This window comes from Microtus oregoni, unplaced genomic scaffold, assembly GCF_018167655.1.
Source record: "Microtus oregoni isolate MIOR12 unplaced genomic scaffold, Mior012 000003F_ref0000135, whole genome shotgun sequence".
NCBI classification, from domain to species: Eukaryota; Metazoa; Chordata; class Mammalia; order Rodentia; family Cricetidae; genus Microtus; species Microtus oregoni.
Window position 1 is genome coordinate 21,318,387 of NW_024543062.1, and position 20,523 is coordinate 21,338,909.

The 20,523-nt window shown below is 49.5% G+C and overlaps 1 protein-coding gene across 1 annotated transcript; it reads right to left on the reverse strand.

Annotated features, from left to right (window-relative positions):
- Positions 1-231: 231 nt before the first annotated feature.
- On the reverse strand, positions 232-19,678 carry P2rx4 (purinergic receptor P2X 4). Its single transcript, XM_041648707.1, has 12 exons — positions 19,421-19,678; positions 13,455-13,602; positions 9,962-10,033; positions 9,780-9,852; positions 9,229-9,325; positions 5,096-5,176; positions 4,851-4,992; positions 4,620-4,756; positions 2,145-2,238; positions 1,984-2,049; positions 1,609-1,704; positions 232-1,064 (listed from the first exon to the last, which is right to left on the reverse strand). Exons 1-12 carry the CDS (start codon positions 19,552-19,554, stop codon positions 1,038-1,040), a joined length of 1,167 nt encoding a protein of 388 aa, XP_041504641.1. The 5' UTR covers positions 19,555-19,678; the 3' UTR covers positions 232-1,037.
- Between the last annotated feature and the right edge of the window lie 845 nt (positions 19,679-20,523).

The window sequence follows — 20,523 nt, forward strand, 5'->3', positions numbered from 1 at the left end:
GCCAGGGCTGTTGCAAACCACAAGTGGGCAGTGACCAGAAGGTGATCAGGAACTCTAGCTGCTCCTGAAGTGACCTTCGCAGCAAGGTTGTGCATAGGCATGATCTTACTATCAGGACCACGTGAGGATCTGCTGCTCCAGCCCCTTCTTGTTTGGGGACTCCATTTGGATGTTGACGACTTTCATGATGGAAGGAGCACTCCAGCTCCCAAGCCAAGAGACCACACAGACAAGGATTGGAATGTCATTTAATGTTTGGTCCTCAGTCATTTCAACAGAGCCCTTCTGAAAGGAAAAGCCAACTCTGCCTTTGTCACAAGGGACAGAGTCTAGTTACAGGGAAGAGGAGCTGTGCCCCAGGCCTGCCAGCGACACTTGGAGAACCCCCTCCCTTATAAAGTGCTTGGACAAAGCTGCTATGCCTCGGAGGACCGGAACTTCCAAGGGAGCCAGTCCTGGAGACGCCGGAGAAGATGGCAGGCCCAAAAGTCACAGCAGTGTGTCTGCTCTCTGACTGTTGTATTTCCTCAGTATGCTCATACTGCAGTATGCTCAGTATGCTCATATACATAAACAACAGGTGACCCAGCCAACACCATACCAGGAGTCGGCTGTGTGCAGTGAGCAAATGACGCCCCTCCACACACACACAACAAAAGGCGAGGTGAAAAGGCTGTAGAGGGTGCAGGAATGTCTGGAGTTTGAGGCCAACCTGAGGTACATACAGTGAAACTAAAAGATTTTTTAAAATGCCAAAACCCATAAAGAGAAGGGTACTGTGAAGTACCTCTGTAATCCCAGCACTCTTGGGGGCTGGAGCAGAAAGATCCTGAGCCTGTAACCCAGCTGAGCCACAGAGCAAGACCCAGGCTCAAAAACAACAAAACCAAAATGATACAAGACCCACTAGGCAGCCCTGAGTGTGGAGTGGAGGAGCAGTTAAACTCTGGAACTTCCTCTCGAGTGATGCGACAGCTGTTTCTCCCTTCTCACTTCTTTGATGAGGGCTGTGCGGGGCTGAAGTGGAGGGTCAGGCATCACTGGTCCATCTCGCCCGCAAGACCCTGCAGGGACGGGGTAAACACGTAACTACCCAGCATGTGCTGCCACCAGGATTTACCCAGCCACCAGGGGCAGGAGGAGCTGGTGCTTTCCCTTGAGGGGTTCTGGAAGGATTTTAACAATGGAGAGGCCTCAAGTTGGTTCTGGAAGGTCTCACAAAATGAATGTACCATGTTGATACAGATACTGTCCTACCAGCTGTTACCACAATCCAGGTGTGGCTATTAAAAATAAAGCTGGGTTAGCCAGCAGTGGTAGCACATGCCTGTAATCCCAGCACTCGGGAGGCAGATGCAGGAGGAACTCTGAGTTTGAGGCTATGTAGCAAGTTCCAGGACAGCCAGGGCTACACAAAGAAACCCTGTCTTGAAAAAACAAAAACAGCTGGGTTTTAAAGAAGGCGTCCATCTGAAGAAAAGCTGGAGGTAAATGTTATCACAGGTGGTCAGTGGACAGGTCAATGCCAACCTTGCTTGGTGTTCTCCACTGGGACAAGAGACAAGACAAGGTGCTCAGACCTATGGCCTGCCCGGCCCAGCTGCCTACCTGCTCGTAGTCTTCCACATACTTATATTTCTTGTCCCGGTAGTAGTATCTTTTCTTCATGCAGTAGAGGACTATGACGTCACAAAGCACAGTTGCCTGGTTTAGCACAGAATGAACCAGGATGCATTTAGTTCTTGCTCTGTGTAGACCCCTTCCTTTGAAACCTAGCCTGCTGAGGAGGAAAGGCATCTCCATTCCTCTGAATCAGGCTGGACCCCAGCCAAGGGACTTGGTCCCAGAGATGGGATGCCTAGGGCTTCTTTCCTCTCACCCCTAGAAGTGTCCAGCCTAGAGGGTGTAGGGAAGGACAGCGCTCGCTATGCCCCTTGCTAGTAAGAAGGGTCCAGTTCCCGAAAGGAACAGTTTGCCACTCACCACCCCCAGCAGTGCCAAGCCAGAGCCAACATTGATCATGGTAGGGATGATGTCAAACTTCCCAGCCTGTGTAAGACAGGAAGAGAACCAGAGTGGGATGACGGTAGAAAATAGGGTGGTGGGAGGCTCCCTCTCCCGGCGGGGTTCAAGGGAGGGCCGACCTTTCCAAACACGATGATGTCAAAGCGGATGCCATATGCCTTGATGAGTGTGCGCTGCTCGTTGCCAGTGAGGTCCCTGTAGTACTTGGCAAACCTGAAGGAGGAGAGGGTGGGTTAGGGAGAAAGCTGTTAGGGCGGGACCCGAGGCCCTGGGCACAGCTGGTCGTGGCCAATGAGCTGCTCTGCAGACTTAGCACACACTAAGCACCCCGGGTCAGCCTCAGCTAATGTGAGGCCGGTGGCAGAGGGACAGAGTGACTCCTGTCATCGCCATCTCCCACAGGGCAGACGCCTCTTGCTCTGAATGACCTTCCTGACACAGCCAAGACACCTGCCTCTCTCCAGGGGACCCTGGCTGCCAACAGAGCTCGTCAGCCAGCAGGGATCTGCAGGACTGCAAGGCCAAGCAGCCATGGCATTCGCTTCAGCCTGCGATCTTGGCTCCAGGTGGATATGCCACGCCTCAGTGGTTCTTCCTGCCCACCATCTGTCTTTTTGTTGTTTATATGGCTGGGTTGGCATATACACTTGAGCTGAAATACAGTTACACCACTCACCCACCAAACTACGGAATCCCAGAGCTCCGGAAACTTAAAAGATCAATTAGTTGTTCTGAAATATGCAGGCAATTTTAGAATTTCAGCACCTCCAAAAGCAACCTTGCCTTGATTACTGTTCTACCAGACCCCAGCCTTAGCATTCTACCAGGATTGGATTTATCTGATCCACAGCTTCTATGCTGTGGTCCAGGACTCTCGGGTGAGGTTAGTGTTGGCAGAAGCCAGGAGCTGGGTGTCTTGTGGGATCCATCAACTTCTTAGCTCGAGGATTCCAACTCAAGCTTGAGGTCTCCACAACCGTCTCTCTTAGAACCGTGAAGCAATAGAAATGGAACAAACATTCAAATACCTGCCCTAGTCTGGGTAAGCCTTCTTACAACCCCACACAAATCTGATACCACAAATTACCACTAGAGGGAGGCAAAGGGCAACCTTTTTAAAGACCCATTCAGCAAAAGCACATTAAATGAACATAGGATTTTGCTGCTTTAAGAAAATGGCAAAGGTGTCCCCAGGCCTCTCATCAGATTCCCAAGTGTCCTGGATTTTATAGTGCCCCCCTTCCCAAGCTCATGTCCACCTAGGGCCTGCAAGTGTGACCTTATTTGGAAAGAAGGCTTTGCAGACGTAATTAGTTAAAATGAGGTCATGCTAGATTTAGGTCCACCCTAAATCCAGTGTTCAAGAAGAGGAAGAGAGGCTTGGCCAGGCGTGGTAGTGCACACCTTTAACCCAGAACTCAGGAGGTTAAGGCAGTTCTGTTTCTGGAGTTTGAGACCAGCCTGGTCTACACAGCAAGTTCCTGGTCTGTCTAAAAAAGGTGGGTGTGGTAGTGCACACCTCTGCTCCCAGCACTTGGGATGGTAGGGGGGGGGGCGGGGATCAGGAGTTCAAGGTCATCCTCAGCTACCAGAGAAAAGACGTGCAGAGGTAGGAAGATCCTGTGACCGCGGAGGTGGTGACACATGGACAAGAGGCCAAGGAGAATCCGGTAACAGAGCTTGGGGCAGCACAGCCCTGCAGACACCTTGATTCTAGACTTCTGGTTTCAAACTACCAAAAAATAAAATTCTGTTGAACCATTCAGTTTTGTTACTAGAGTCAGGGAAGCTGATGTTTTCAGCAGGCAAATTTGAGCGCAGCCCTTTGTTTTCTTTTACTGAGCCAGGGCCTCATGAGGCAGCTCAGGCTAGCCTCAAATGTGCACCTTTGCTTCAGTCCCCCGGGTCCTGGAGTTAAAGATGTGTGCCACCATGCCTGGCTTGAGCAGAGACAGGCTCTCGACAGGTTACACCTGTAGCCCCTGCATGCTGGGGCAACATCAGTTATTAAAACACCATTTCTGGACCACTGGCCTTGAACAGAGTTCACAAGCTCATCTTGTTCCTCACAGTAGTGAGCAGGGATGTGGCAAAAGATGGCCCTCGGAAGGCTAAGATGCTTGCTTCTCTCCTCTACCCTGCAAATCTCAACACATTAAAAGCAAAAAAGATTTTATTTTTATCTGATGTGTATGAGTGTTTTGCCTACATATAAATGCATCATGTATATGCTGTGCCCAAGGAAGCTAGAAGAGGGTGTTGGATGCCCTGAATCAGGAGCTGTGACAATTGGAAGCTACTGTGTAGGTGTTGGGAACCAAACCCTGGTCCTCTGGAAGAGCCTTAAGTGCTCTTAGCTGCTGAGCGCTTGTAGCATGAAAGAGCAAGGAGAACGCTCGTGGGCCTGGACATCCCCTGAGCAAGGCCCTTCTGGGAGTATCCTGCCAGGTACCTGGCCTTCCTGTCTTGAACTGGTGATACACAGCCTGTCCTGTGGGTACTGTCTTGTGGGGGGGCAGTATGAATAACCCCATAGGTATCTACTATCACCCCTTCACCCCAACATGTGTGTGGCAAGGCCCAGGCTCACGTACCTGAAATTGTAGCCAGGGGATACATTGTGCTCCAGGTCCCGGGTGTCGAGGCGCCGGAAGGAGTATCTGGGCAGGCAGAGGGAGGCAGCTCTGTCCAGGTTGCAGTCCCACTTGACCTGAATGCCCATGATGCCTCCCTGTGGGGGAAGCAAAAGAGACACAGCCAGGCTTTCAGAACTGGGGTCCACACTGGGGCCAAGGAGGTGTGTGAAAAGCCATGCTAGCACCTACCTCAACTGCCATATCCTGGAAGCTGTGCCCTGCATCCTCCACGATTTTGCCAAGACGGAATATGGGGCAGAAGGGATCCGTTTGAGCATCATAAATGCACGACTTGAGGTAGGAAGAGGTGACGTTGGGGAGAATGTTCCTCCTGAAGCCAGGGAGGAAGCAGAAAGTCTGAGTGAGAGGGACCTCAGGGAGAGGCAGAAGCTCTTTAAGAGGCTTATGAACACGCACGCCTGGCCCCCACTTACTTGCTGAAATTAAACTTGGGGTACCAGATGTTGTTCTTTACCAAAAGGGTGAAGTTTTCCGCGGCATTTAAAAAAGCTGGCCTGGAAAAGAATTGTAGTGGTTGTAAATACATGCACACGGCTGCTGCGTCCCCTCTAACAGGTCTCTCTGAAGGAGAAATGGCCTAGCATTTTTTACTCTTCTGTGTAGCACTAGGTCACCAGTCCTGAGCCTTCCTCTGAAAAGGTGGGACTCCTGGTCCGAGGCACTGGGCAGTGAAGAACCTGAGCATTTGCTGAGGAGGATGCTGGCCACGGCCGCCATGATTGCTTAGCCGTCTGCTGGCCTCACGTTGGCTTTTTCAGGTGTTCGTGGGGAACGGATGCTCCACAGATGGCTTGAGTTGGAGCACAGGGGGTTCACCTCCGGGTACATCCTGGCCTTGCTGAAAAGGAAACCATACCACCAGCAGGCTCTGAAGGGCGCCACGTCAGCTTTTGGCTGACACACGAGGTGAGTCTGTTTCCAAGGGGACTCATTTCGGGATTGGATTTTTCTCAGTGAGAATCCAGAAATGCAGGACTGGCCCTTCAGTGGAGGAGGCCTTCCCTGAGGCAGACAAGAACTTTGAAGTTATAAACGGGGTCATTCATATCAGCTCTGCCTTAGCAGCAAAGCCACTGGGACCACGATGATGGGAGCTGAGCCCATCACCGCTGCTGCTAAGTGAGGGTCTGGAGCTCTTTCAGCTCCAAGTCCACATTCCTTATCAAGAGGAAAGGATTATAACGAGGGTCTCTGTTTCTGCCATTTTCTGTATCATACACCAATAACCTGCACAGCCCATAGGCAGTACTTTCCATTACCTCACTGTTCTTTTCTTTAAAAAAAAATTGGAGTGGAATTTAAATAAGATTAGCCATTTTAAAACTGAGTCCATTTGTCAGGTAAGTGGTGGCTTTCGGAGTCGGCTCACACCTGTTACCCCAGCTCTGCAGAGACTGAGGCAGAAGGGTCTGAACGAGGCTTTATTCTTTAAGGTGGAACAATATTCCATTGTATGGACATACCACAGTTTGTATGCATTCATAAGAATTGTGTTGCTCCCAATTCATTCCCAAAACAGTGCTGTTAAAACTTGTTGTTGAGCTTGGTGGTGGTGGCTCACACCTTTAGTCCCAGCACTCGGGCGGATGGATCTCTGTGAGTTCAAGGCCAGACTGTTCTACAGAGCAAATTACAGGACAGCCAGGACTACGCAGAGAAACCCTGTTTTGAAAAACCAAAACAGGGCTGAAGACATGGCTCAGAGGTTAAGAACATTGGCTGCTCTTTCAGAAGTCCTGAGTTCAATTCTCAGCAACCACACGGCTCATAACCATCTACAATGAGATCTGGTGCCTTCTTCTGGCATGCAGGCACAAACCCTGTAGACATAATAAATAAATAAAATCTAAAAAAAAAGTTAATCTTTTAAAAAAAGGAAAAATCAAAACAAACAAAAATTTGTGGTCTGCCTTGAGTGTGTGGTCTGGGGCTTGTTCTATGTAAGAAATACAAATCAGCAAGTGACAATCAAGACACCCCAAGTCAGGGCTTCCTCCTCAATGTAAAGGAAGGGACCAAATAAGAATGGAAACATGTTTTCAGTGCCTGAGTATGATGCACACCTGTGCGTAATGCAGAGGTTATGCCTGTGTGCACACCTGTGTGGTGCAGATGTTATGCCTGTGTGCACACCTGTGTGTGGTGCAAATGTTATGCCTGTGTGCACACCTGTGTGTGGTGCAGAAGTTAAGCCTGTGTGCACACCTGTGTAATGCAGAGGTTATGCCTGTGTGCACACCTGTGTAATGCAGAGGTTATGCCTGTGTGCACACCTGTGTAATGCAGAAGTTAAGCCTGTGTGCACACCTGTATAATGCAGAGGTTATGCCTGTGTGCACACCTGTGTAATGCAGAGGTTATGCCTGTGTGCACACCTGTGTAATGCAGAAGTTAAGCCTGTGTGCACACCTGTGTAATGCAGAAGTTAAGCCTGTGTGCACACCTGTGTAATGCAGAGGTTATGCCTGTGTGCACACCTATGTAATGCAGAGGTTATGCCTGTGTGCACACCTGTGTGTGATGCAGATGTTATGTCTGGGCACACACCTGGAGGCTGGAGTACTGTCTTAGGTGGCTTCCTCATGAGCACAGCCCACCTCCTCTGAGACAAGGTCTCCTACTGGCCTGGAGTGAGCCCCAGAGCTCCCAGAGATCCAATCTGAGTTGCCCCACCAGCTTAGACCTGCAAAGTGTTGCCCAATATAAATACATTGTCAAATACACCTTTAGCCACGCTGTGATTTGTTTTCTCGTTTCTTCAGATACAGTCTCCATATGCAACCCAGACTGGTCTGGTTGCCACCCTCCTCCAGCCTAAGCTTCCTGAGCGCTAGGATCACAGTCTTACAGTACCATCGCTGCTCCACACTGTCTGTACCTTTAAGTTTTTACATGAAAAACTTACACATGGAAGCCAGACAACCGTAGGCAAGCACTGGTATACACGCATAGAGGCCAGACAGCCGGGGGCAAGCTGCTTCTCCTCCCACCATGTGGTTCTAGGGACAGAACTACAAGTTCCCCTTTCTGCTGAAACATCTTCCTGGCCCAGCAGCCACTTCTGTTTTGTTTTGTTTGTTTTTTGAGACAGGGTTTCTCTGTGACCAGGCTAGGCCTCCCGAGTCCTGGGATTAAAGGCAGGCATAAGACACTACCACCGGCCCGGCAGCTACATTTAAAAGTCAAAGAAGCTTAACACTAAAATGACTGAGCAGGTTGTATTCGTATATTTATGCCTGTGTGCATGTGTGCAGATGTGTGTAACAGGAACATGAAGCATGAATTTGGGAAGGAGTAGGTATGGAGGTTATATAGACTGAGTTGGATGGAGGAAAGGAGGGAAACACTGTAATTATATTTTAATTTGAAAAACTTTTTTTAATAAGTAATGGGAGAGGGTGAGAGATGGCTCAGCAGTTAAGGAATCTCTCACCCTATATCATGTGGGTCACAACCCCCTGTAACTCTGGCTCCAGAGCATCCAGTGCCCTCTGCTGGCCTCGTGGGCACCATAGGCACTTGGCAGAATGTGGTGGACATAAACATATAGTTTTTTAATCTTTAAGAAATTTAATTGATTAATTACTTAGGTTTTAATTTTTTATTTTATATACATGAGTTTTTTTTGTCTACATCTATGTGTGAGTGAGGGTGTTGAATGGCCTGGAGCTGGAGTTCCAGACAGCTGTGAGCTGCCATGTGGGTGCTGGGAACTGAACCTGAGTCCTCTGGTAGAGCAGTCAGGGCTTTTAACTCTGAGCCATCTCTCCAGCCTCTCATGTGGTTTTTTTTTGTTTTGTTTTGTTTGTTTTTTGTTTTTTTTTTTGAGGCAAGGCTTCTCTACATAGCTCTGGCTGTCCTCACTCTGTAGACCAGGCTGGCCTTGAACTCACAGAGATCCACCTGCCTCTACCTCTCGAGGGCTGGGATCAAAGTGTGTGTGTGTGTGTGTGTGTTGGGGGTGGATGTATGTATGCTTGGTGCTCTAGCTATCAAAAGCCAGTATGATGGCTGACGCTGGTATTCCCAGTACTTGGAAAACCAAAGCAGGAGGCCAAGCATTCAGGGCTGGGCTGGTGACATGGCCTAGTGGGTAAAGGCACTTGCTGCAATGCCTGAGGATTTGAGTTCCATTCCTGGTCCCAAATGGCAGAAGGAGAGAGCTGATCCGCAAGTTGTTTTCCAACCTTCACTTGTGCTGTGGCACACTTTACACACATGCACACATTAAAAATTACTTAACAACAACAAAAGAGTTCAAAGCTATCCCTGGCCACATAGTAAGGCTCTTTAAAAAAAAAAAAAAAAGACGAAAAACCAAGAACTGTTTGCTGTGGGTTATTTGCACCCGACAATGCTCAGGCACACGTAGGTCACCTGCACCCTTATCACAAGTGACAACCCTTGTGGTCCCCTGGCTCTGTGGTTGACAACCACTCTCCCAAGGTGCAACGGCCCCACTCCTGGCACCCAGGCTCACCGCTCCCTCTCTGTCACCTCCCTCCAGGCTGAGAACCAGGGTTAGGGAGTCTTGGAGAGGACTCACGTTGGCACGCCAGCGTCGTTCTCCACTGGGCACCATGCTGCTACCTCACAGGTCTTCACAGACTCGTTGAATGGGACACATCTTCCAGTCCCAACTCCTGTGAAGACAGAACACGTCCAGCTCCATAGGGGTCTTGTCGCCAATCTTTTACCTTTGTGGTGTACAATATGAGACCCCTGAGGATCCTGGGCAGCCAATCTTTAGTAAACTGTGGGATTTAGATAGTGTCTGGAAGATGGAGATAGAACAAAAAGGCTGCCTCAGGACTGGCCATGTATCTGCCAAGTGATACCAAGTCACAGAGGGGGCAGCACCTGAGGTGTCTGCCACAGCACCGGCGAATGAATGCTAAGAGGGCCCCAGTTCTGCTCTGATACCAGATTCCCCCGGGTTCATGCATCAGTGGGCGCTAGAACTGACCCCAGGCTCATCCAAGCCAAGCCCCAGTGGGGCGGCGGGTGGGGGGAGGGGCGGCAGATGGGCCACAGCAAGTGTGATGTCATCGGAAGCCACTTTCCCCTGGTCCCAGCTGCTCAGTCACCCACTCCTACCATTGCTGTGGGTGCCTGTGGAGCCAAGAGTGCAGTTCGAGTCTGAGCTACAGATGGTGGTCCTATCAGGAACCTGCAAAAAAGGGAAGAATGAAAACCGGTTCCATGCGGTCCAGCCCCACACAGTTTGCCAGGAGCAGATGTGGGCATGAAGCCGGAGGGCTCCCCAAAGAGCCACCTACTTCTGGACAGGTGCTCTGCGTCTGGTTCACAGTGATGATCATGTTGGTCATGATGAAGAGCGAGTTTTCCTCCTGCGGAGACGAGAGACCCCTGTTGAGTGCCCCTCAGAAGCGAGTGGGGCGGGGCTGGAGAGCCCGATGGGGCTGGAGAGGTGGCCCAGCGGTTAAGAGCACTGGCTGCTCTTCAGGAGGAGCTGGATTTGATTCCCAGCACCCACATAGTAGCTCATAACTATCAGTAACTCCAGTTCCGGCGGACCTGACCCCCTTTTCTGGATTTCACAGGCACCAGGTGTGAAGTGGCGTGCAGACATACGTGCAAGGGGAAACACCTATACAATAAAATTAAATAAAATATACCTAAGAAAGCATTTGAGTATTTAAAAGCCAAAAACTACAGGTCAAGAAAACATTAAAAAAGAAGAGCTGGGCAGGGGTGGTGTATGCCTTTAATCCCAGCACTCAGAAGGTAGAGGCAGGTGGATCTCTATGAGTTCCAGGCCAGCCTGAGCTACAGAGTGAAACCCTGTTTTGAAACAAAACAAAAACAGAACGAAAGGAAGAAAGGAAGGAAGGAAAGAAAGAAAGGGAAGAAAGAGCAAGCCAGAAGTCCCCCCCCTTCTTATGTGTGGGAAGAGTAGCTGAAATGGGGGTTCATGTAGCCCAGGCTGGCCTCGAAATGTATACAGCCAAAGCTGCCCTTGAACTCCTGATCCTCCTACCTCCACCTTCTAAGAGCTGGGATTACAGGTGTGAACTATTAAATCTGTCCAGAAATTTCCTTAAGAATACAATTTCAGGGGGCTGGAGAGATGGCTCAGAGGTTAAGAGCATTGCCTGCTCTTCCAAAGGTCCTGAGTTCAATTCCCAGCAACCACATGGTGGCTCACAACCATCTGTAATGAGATCTGGTGCCCTCTCTGGCAAGTAGGCATATATGCAGATAGAACACTGTATACATAATAAATAAAAATCTTTAAAAAAAAAAAAAAGAATACAATTTCAGGGGCTGGAGAGATGGCTCAGAGGTTAAGAACCTGGCTGCCCTTCCTTCAGTGCCCAGCACCCACATCCATGGTGGCTCACAATCTGCAGCTCCGGTTCCAGGGGATCCAGTGCCCCTTTCTGGCCTATCCAGGCAAAACACATAAGATTCATTATTTTTAAGAGCACAACTTATAAAACTCATCTGTGGTTCCCTGTTCGTCTCCACGGAGCTAAAATAGCAACCAAAACAGATCACTGCACGTAAATATTCCTGACGGGCAAAAGGTGGGAACAAGGCAAAGGCCTACAGCGAATGGAAAATCCGCTGTGGCCAACCCCTGCAGTGGAATTAGCATTCGGTCATCAAATGGATATTGATACGTGCTTGTCACACACACCAACCTCAGAAACATGCTACAGAGGGTGGGATGTAGCTTGGTGGTAGAATATTAGCCTAGCAGTCACAAGGCCCTGCATTCAATTTCCAATTCCACACACACATATATATATATATATATACGCATGCACACACACACACACACACACACACACACACGGGCTAAAGAGATGTCTCAATTGTTAAGAGCACCAGAGAACCTGGGTTCAGTTTCCAGCATCTACAATGGTGGTTCACAACCACCTGCAACACTAGTTCAAGGGTTGATGCCCTCTTCTGACTGCTGCTGGTACTGCATGTACATGGTGCATATACATATGCATTCAGGTGCACACACAGACACATAAAATATATATTTTTAAAAGCATGCTAAAGGCTGGATATGATGGCAGACACCTTTCATTCCAGTACACAGGAAGCAGAAACAGAAGGATCTTTGTGAGTTCAAGGCCAATCAGCAGAGTGAGACTGTCTCAAAAAAAAAAAAAAGCAAATAAATAAATAAATATTCTTGGGAAGAGCCTGAGAGCCAGTAACAGACATTTCTCTCTTTGTAGTGGTTTTGCTTTTTCCTTGTAGATATGAAGGTGCTAAGCCAGAACCTCTAGAAGCAATTCTCTGCAGATAGCAGAGAGGAATTGCTAATTATGACCTCCTCACACAGAATGACAGACAGTGACCCCAGGAGATTCTAGTTAGATGTCCCCCCAACCTCCACTGGGTGCTTGGAATTTTAAAGAGCTACTAGAAACTTCAGCATTTCATGCTCCTCCTAAAATGGCAGAGTCGGCTCTGGGAGCCATTTCGGGGAACAGGTCTCTTAGGCACCCCATGTACATTATCGCCTTTCTGTTCCCCGTTGCTTATCTCTTTCATTTAGGGAAACTTCAATCTAGAGACGCATCGCAGATATGTAGTTCTTTTCTGCCCATGGAGACAGCTTAGAAGGAGAGCCCAGGGAAGCCCTCGCCCCCATTCAGCTGCTTGACAGAGCACAGCTGCTGGCTGGCCCTTCCCATTCAGTCCCAGGAGCGGGCCTTATTCCTTCTTTAGCTGCAGCAGGTACGCTGGGCATGACGGTCTCAGCGCTTGTTAGGATGGGGTTGGGAGCCACCACCACTTTGCAGAGACTGGACAACCCAATTGCAACCACTTGCTCCAACTGGTTTTTAAAAAGTTTTTTCCAGACATTTGGGGCTCATGAATTCATTGTGTAGACTAGTTTGGCCTTGAAAATGGCAGAGATCTGCTTGCCCTTGTTTTTTGAGTGTTGGGATTAAAGGTATGCACCACCATGCCTTATCTTTCTGTCTCTTTAGCTCTGGCTTTTCTCCCCTCAGATCCTTCTGAGAAGGCCAGGGAAATGAACACTCTTAGAGGGAAGATCTGAAGTCCTTGTTTTCTCTCTCTTAGCTCTAAATGCTCACAGCTTAACTAGTCTGGCCACCATACACACCAAGCCAGCCCATCAGCCATCTGGAGGAGACGCCCGACCAGGGTTTGGCCAAGAGGCACATAGCTAAAGAGTCAATGTTTAACTTGCAGCGTTGGAGCTGGGGATTTGGCTCCATAGGAGAGCGCTAGCCTAGCATGTGTGAACCCTAGGCTCCATCTCTACGTCTAGAAAAAGAGACAAAATGTTAGCTTGTGTCTGTGCGGATTAACATACAGTTGGAGGTTAGGACGCCAGTGCGGTATTTCTTCCTCTTTGTTCCTGATGGATCCGATTGCTTCCTTTTAGTTTGGGTGTGTGGTCTTTAACTGCTGGTTTGGTTTGGTTTGGTTTTTAATATACCCTCTTGACAAGCTTTACCTTGTGGGTGTAAGACAGGAAAGCAAACACACAATGCGGGAGGTGCTCTTTCCAGCCTCACTCTGCCCAAGACTAAAGATCTTTGCTTTCTCATCCTCGAGAGCTCAGTGAGAAGAAGGTGGGGAAGATAGTGCTGGGTGGAGCCAGCCGCACTCCAGGAGAGCTCTCCAGGGTTCTCTGTTAGAAATGACGTCCCAGAGATCTGACCGCACTGCTGTCTCCAGCTAAAACACCCTGGGCACAGAGGTGCCAACTCCAGCCACCCAGGAAGAGCCTCTAGTCACAGCGAGACATACCTGGGCTGGAATCACATAGTCCGCCACATCCCAGATCCGGAATCCGAGTTCAGAAGTGTTGGTCACAGCCACGCCTTTGGCCTTGGTCGTCACTGAGCTGACCACCGAGTCAGTTTCCTGGTAGCCCTTTTCCCACACAAACACCCACCTAAAAAAACACAGCAGGTCACAGGCATCGGTAAACTCGAACCGACGCCAGGGAGTCTCCCATAGCCACCCAGTGCAAGCGTGGCATTCCCTAATCATGTGACAGACAAAAGCTGCTGAACTCCTACTATGCTCCACTGTGTGAAATGGGCACAGCCCCACTGGTTATATCCAGCACGGTCGGTCATCGGCACTCAGGAAAGGCTCGGTGAATGTCGTCCTTATCACTGGATGTCTGAGCAGGCTCAAGACACTGCGGTCTATGGGAATCTAACAATGGTTTCCATTTTATTTCCATGTATTAAGCCGTTTTCATAACCACTTCACGAAGCACATATTATTATTAGCTACAATTTACAGAGATAGGAATAGGGAAAAAAAATGGTTAAGTCACTTACCCAAGGTCATACAGCTAGAAAGTGGCAGAGTAGGGATTTGAACTCAAGCCAGAAACCTCTGAAGCCTCTATTGTCTTTAGACAGGAGAATCCCATCTTTTAGGCTGGATTTTGCTATGTGGCCCTGGCTGGTCTGGTACAGGCTGTGTAGCTTAGGCTGGACTCAAATTCTGAGGTGGTAATCCTTCCACCTCAGACTCCCAAATGCTGGGATTTTAGTTGTGAGACACTACACCCACCTGGTGCACGTGTGTGTGTGTGTGTGTGTGTGTGTGTGTGTATGAGCTGGTGTGTGTGTGTGTGAGCTGGTGTGTGTGTGTGTGTGTGTGTATGAGCTGGTGTGTTTGTGTGTGTGTATGAGCTGGTGTGTGTTTGTGTGTGTGTGTGTATGAGCTGGTGTGTGTGTGTGTGTGTGTATGAGCTGGTATGTTTGTGTGTGTATGTGTGTATGAGCTGGTATGTGTGTGTGTGTGTGTGTGTGTGTATGAGCTGGTGTGTGTGTGTGTGTGTGTGTGTGTGTGTGTGAGCTGGTGTGTTTGTGTGTGAAAGTGTGGGCTCACACGTAAAAGCCAGAGGAAACTTTTAGAAGTTGATTTTCTCCATCGTAGATTCTGGGGATCAGATTCAGGTTGTTAGTCTTGCATAGCAAGTACTTTTTTGTTTTTAAACTTGTGTGGTTAGTTTCTTTGAGACCATCTTTCTCTTTGTAGCCTTAGCTGTCCTAGAACCCTTTCTGCAGACCAGACTAGCCTCGAACTCAGGTATCTGCCTGCCTCTGCCCCTCCCCCCCCCAGTGTTAGAATAAAGGTGGGTGCCATTACGCCCAGCTAGCAAGCACTTTTTTTTTTTTTTTTTTTTTTTGGTTTTTCAAGACAGGGTTTCTCCGTAGCTTTTGGTTCCCAGGCTGGCCTCGAACTTCCAGAGATCCGCCTGCCTCTGCCTCCCGAGTGCTGGGATTAAAGGCGTGCGCCACCACCGCCCGGCTAGCAAGCACTTTTTGAAACATGGAATTGCTATACAGCTCTGGCTGGTATTCAATACAGAGCCCAGGTTGGCCTTGAACTTAAGATGGTGGCCTACCTCGTTCTCCCAAGCATCAGGATCACGGGCCTGTGCCATGTTCTGCTCAGAAAATTTATGTCTATATTCTTGTGTGTCAGTTTGCATGTGTAGGCCAGAGGGCAGCCTCGGGACCCTTCCTCAGAACACATCTATTTTGGTTTTCATTCATGGCCTCACCTGTCCTGAAACTTGCTATGCAGATCAGACTGGCTTTGAACTCCAAGAGATCTACCTGCCTCTGCCTCCTGAGTGCTGGGATTAAGGACGTGTGTCTCCCCCACAGCTGGCTCCCACCTTGTTTTTCTGAGACAGGATCTCACTGACCTGGGGTTGGATGATTAGGCTGGCCAATGAGCTCCAGGGACCTACCTGATTCTGCCTTCCACTGCTGGGATTACAGTTATGTGATACAGCACTAGTTTTGGGTCTCAAACTCTGGTCCTTATGAGTTGAGTACTTCACCATCCTAGCTGTCCCCTCGGCCCCTTGGGGAACTTTTACAGTACTGTCCTACTTCTTCCTAGGGATCCTGGTCATCACATTGCTACTCTCCTTCGGAAGTAAGGGTGTTAGCTGCTGAGCTAGATAATTACAAATCAAAAGTGTGCCGGATACTGGATGCAAACTGGAGTCCCCGGATCTCAGTTTCCATGCAGTCACTGTTCCTACCGTTAGCGGAGAAGGCCAGCAGAACACCATAGGATTGCGTGAGATAAACCGATAGGCGAGAGCAATGTCCTGAGTGCCAGGCAGCAGTCAAAATGCTGCCCCCCCCCCAAAGCGGCTATTAAACCTCCGTGGGACACCAGTCTGCTGTGGTTTCAGAACCAAGAAATGCTAAGATCCACCTCCCTAGGAGACACTCCTCCTCGGCCAGACTTCCGAAATTGGTGTTTTCTGTTACCTTTTCATGGGTTTGTTTGACATGAGCCATCCCCAAATCCTCTGCCCATCCTAAACTTGGGTTTCTCTCCCACCAAGTCCTCTTCTGCAGGGCGTCTTGGCACCCGTTGGTACTAGAGCCCACGTAACCCACTTTGACATAGACCTTAGGGTCCAGGCTGTGAGTTTTAAGACCCAGAACACCGAGTTGCCGACTGGAAAGAGAGATGGCGCCACCATCGTGTGGTTAGGTATTTCTTCATCACAGAAATAAGATCACGGGGACTCTGAGGTCAGTATCTTTTTGAGGAAGGATTTGCTTTATGCAGAAAGAGATTATACTTTCAGCAAGATTAATGAAATCAGGAAGCTAACAAAGAAGTTTAAAAGCCAGGAGGTGATGGATCGTCCTTATAATCCCCAGCACTCAGGAGCCTAAGGCATGAAGATCACTTCAAATCCCTCTGCCAGCCTGGACTATGTCGTGCGAGTGCAGGTGACCGTGGGCTGCATAGTAAGGCCCTGCCTCAAAAAACAACAAAAGTTTAAAATAAGTCCTGAATCGATTTTGATCACGGTAAGATGAGCGAAAACAAAGCATTGCTTGTTTTTGTTTTTGTTTTATAAATGATGGGATAGATATTACTGTATAAGGAGACACCGTAACTCTGCTGCCCAATAGAAATAGAACACCATAGGGGTGGGGAGTGTAGCTCAGTGGTAAGAGTCCATGATTAGAAATACATTGTAAGCCAGGTGTGGTACATGCTTTTAATCTTTATGAGTTCGAGACCAGCCTGGGTTACATATCAAGTTACAGGCCAGATAGTTAAAGATCTTGTCTCAAAGAAAAGACACAGGAAAAAATAATGACTTTTTTTTTTTTTTTTTGGTTTTTCAAGACAGGGTTTCTCTGTAGCTTTGGTGCCTGTCCCAGAGCTAGCTCTTGTAGACCAGGTTGGCCTCAAACTCCCCGAGATCCGCCTGCCTCTGCCTCCCGAGTGCTGGGATTAAAGGCGTGTGCCACCACCGCCCGGCTCAATGACATATTTTTATGTGGTCCAATATAGATAAAATATTTTAACATCGTGTCTACAGTATCGGGGAACTGGTATGGTAGTGTACCCCTGTCATCCCAGCACTTGGGATATAGAGGACCATTTGGGAGTCCAAAGTCACCATCCTTGATGAGAGTGAGTAGGACAGCCTGGGCTAACACAGACCCTGTCTAATCTGAGCCCCCTCAACCTCCTCCCCAAATAAAGGCTGGAGATGCTCTCCCAGGTAAAGGAGCCTGCTGTGTGAAGGACCTGAGTGTCATCCCCAGACCCCAGCCCCCGTGGAAGGAGAGAACTGACTCCCAAAAGCTGTCCTCTGACTTGCTCATGGGCTACGGCATGTGTGTACCCCCACTCACACAGAGATAGCCACACACTGAAAAATGAGATCCGCATTTAAACAAAGGCTACAGCCCACGAGCACAAAGCTTGCCTAGAGTGCACAAGCCTTTGGTTTGATCTCTGGGACCTCAGGGGAAAGGTACTTTTTTTTTTTTTGAGTCCGATATCCAAACTATCTTCCAAATCTAGTGTGTTTTTCAGTTTGAGTGAATTTTAATTTCAAGACAGCTCGAGCAGTCAGTGTCTGCATGTGGCCCTCTTAAGATAACGACAGCCACAGATCCCTCACAGTCCAGAGCATTAACACTGAACACATCATCCCAGAGAGCGCAAAGGCCCATTGGCGCCCGGATTCCAGGTAATCCTAATCCAATAATCTAATCTAATGGTTAGTTATATGGTCAGCTAGCCGCCCGTCTCGGTATGAGGAGTCCACTGTGAACACTGAGCTCCTCACTCCAGCACCTTAACAAGTCCCAACCTGGATACGGGCCAGGTGTTCTTCAGGGACTGGGGCAGGACCCAAGGCCTCGTGCAAGCTAAACACACTTTGGTCTCGTGTAGCCCAGACTGGATTTAAACTCAGCATCCTCCTGAGTCAGGCTCCTGAATATCGGGATTGTAGGCACAGCCATGACTCCCGCACCAGACTCCGGCAAGTTACCTCTCGTGCCTGCTGCTTCTGCGCTGACATATGCTGGAAAGGAACCGGGCCATCTTGTGAATTCCCTTAGGCAAACTTCACACCAAAGCAGGGGACCTGTTACTTTATTATTTATTTCTGAGACAGGATCTCACTATATATAGTTCTGGCTGTCCTGAAACTCATTTTATACACCAGGCTGGAACTCACAAAGATTCTCCTGCCTCTGCCTCCCCAATGCTAGGATTAAAAGTGTGCCTCAGGCATTCTTTTTTTTTTTATTTAACTTTATTTTATGTGCATTGGTGTGAAGGTGTCAGATCCCCTGCAACTGGATCTTCGGACAGTTGTGAGCTGCCATGTGGGTGCTGGGAATTGAACCCAGGTCCTCTGGAAGAGCAGTCAGTGCTCTTAACCACTGAGCTATATCTCCAGCCCCAGCCTCAGGCATTCTTAACTACTGGGCCAGCTCTCCCACCACCTGTGTACCTGTTTTATATACCCGGGAGGGGAGGTTCACAAAGGTTTCTCAGGTGCGCAAAGACAGGAACATAACCTTAGGCAAGCCCTGCTTTACAGCTATCTATGTAACTGAATAAAGAGTCAGCTTGTAAACGGGCAATCAGTATTTTTCTAAGGATTCCTAAAAGGTTCCAAGGTTTAGATAGGGATCCTTGCTTTAGGCCCTTTAGAAAGAAGAGAAAGCAGATCCACCTGTCAGACCAGCAGCTGCTGACACTAGAATAGAAAGTGCAGGTCCAAGAGGCAAGGTAATGCCCGCCTTCTCTCCTGGGTGTATTAAATTCTTACAGTGCATTCAATTAAAATTAAATATTTAATAATACCTAGTGATGGTAGGGTATATACAGACAATGAATGGGGAGCAGAGGTTAGACTCAGAATAAGGCAGGTACCCATATTCTAAACAATCCAACAAAATAAAGTTAGTGACCTCAGGTCATTTTTGGGAAGTGTGACATTTCCAGGGTATTGGGTTATCAGGAGGTTCTTAAAGGGCCGGAAACCACAGACCCAGAAAGTACCGAATGAAAATCACAAGGCTTGCTTTTTGTCAGCAGATTTAAAAATGGAAAAGAGGAGAGAAGATTGGGACTGGGTAGGGAGTAAAACCCCTCCACCAAGTCAAAGGGTGTCTCGGAGCAAGTTGGACGATAAAGATGCGAGAAAAGTAGGGTGACAATTTAGCCAGGTTTAGCTCATAGGACATCCAAGTATCCCCCAGGGTCCTGTAGAAGCCGGTTCCAGATGGTTAGAGCCCGGGGAGGTCGTGTCGCCCCTTGGATTAGGGGTGGAGATCCTGGGCAGCCCAGCGGGAGCCCCAGGCCCGGAGTGGGGGGAGTGAGCAAGGGGCACTGCCAAGTCCCCCGGCCGTCTGGGTCCCCCCCAGCCGCGGCCCCTCCCCAGGCCCGCTCACCCGATGACGTAAGCCAGGATGAGCAGCTGCACCAGGCGGTTCATGAGCCCCACTTTACGGCTGCGGATGAGCACGATGCGCGGCGTGTCGTACTCGAACAGGAAGGCTCGGAGCACCGAGCAGCAGCCGGCCATGGTTCTGCCGCCCGCTCCGCGGGGTGAGCACCGCAGGGTCGCCTCGTCGCAGCTGGGGCCCGGCCGCAGCCCCGCCCAGCAGCTCGGGCAGGCCCGCCGCGGCGCCCGGAAATAGGCGGCGCGTGGCCTGAGGTGCTCATCTCCTCCCCCTCTGCCACCCGAGGGCGACACCCCAACTGATGACCCCCTCAAGGGGCTGGAGTTTGAAGAGCAAGAGTGGCCTTGCCCTCAGGGATGAATTACCTCTGGAGCGGGACAGGGGAGCACTGTCAACTCGAAAGCGACAGGGCAATGACCCCCTACCCCCAGGCCTAGGAGAAGCAAGAAGCAGATGGGTTCCTCCCTGTTGCCAAGGTCAGCTCAGCGAGTTGAGTTCCACGCAGGAGAATGAGCCGCTCCCCTGGGGGAACTTAGTGTCACATTCCTAGAGGACCTGAGTGCTGCGGAGAACAGCTACCCCTGAGGGAGCCAAACTTGCTCTGGCTGTAATGCAGGAAGCTGCACCACGCGCTTTCTGAACCTCTAGGGTGGGTGGTAATTTTTAATAGTAAGGGGTGGGTGCAAATATCTGGTGTCCTGGGTTGTCAGCCACAAGTGCCATCATATACCCCTTCTAGAACTGAAGTCAGGCCATGTCCCTGCCCCATGACTGTCTCAGTGGCATCTGAGAGGAGGAAGCAGCCAGGACCAGGAAGGTGTCCTGTAGCCACCGGGTCATTGAGAATGTGTTATCACAAGCTTAGGGAGAGCGCCCTTGTTTGATGCCACGTACAGCATGCCCTGCCATGTTTTCACAGGTGTTTCATAGTTAGTGGAACACATACACCCGAGAAGTACCTTCCTCCAGGTACTGTCCACTGAGCAGAGACAGGACAGCCTCTTGCCTTGTGCGGTATAAATGCAGTAGGGAATTTATGCGAGGTTTTAGGTCTGCTCGCACCTGCTGGCTCTTCTCATTTCCTCTTCACG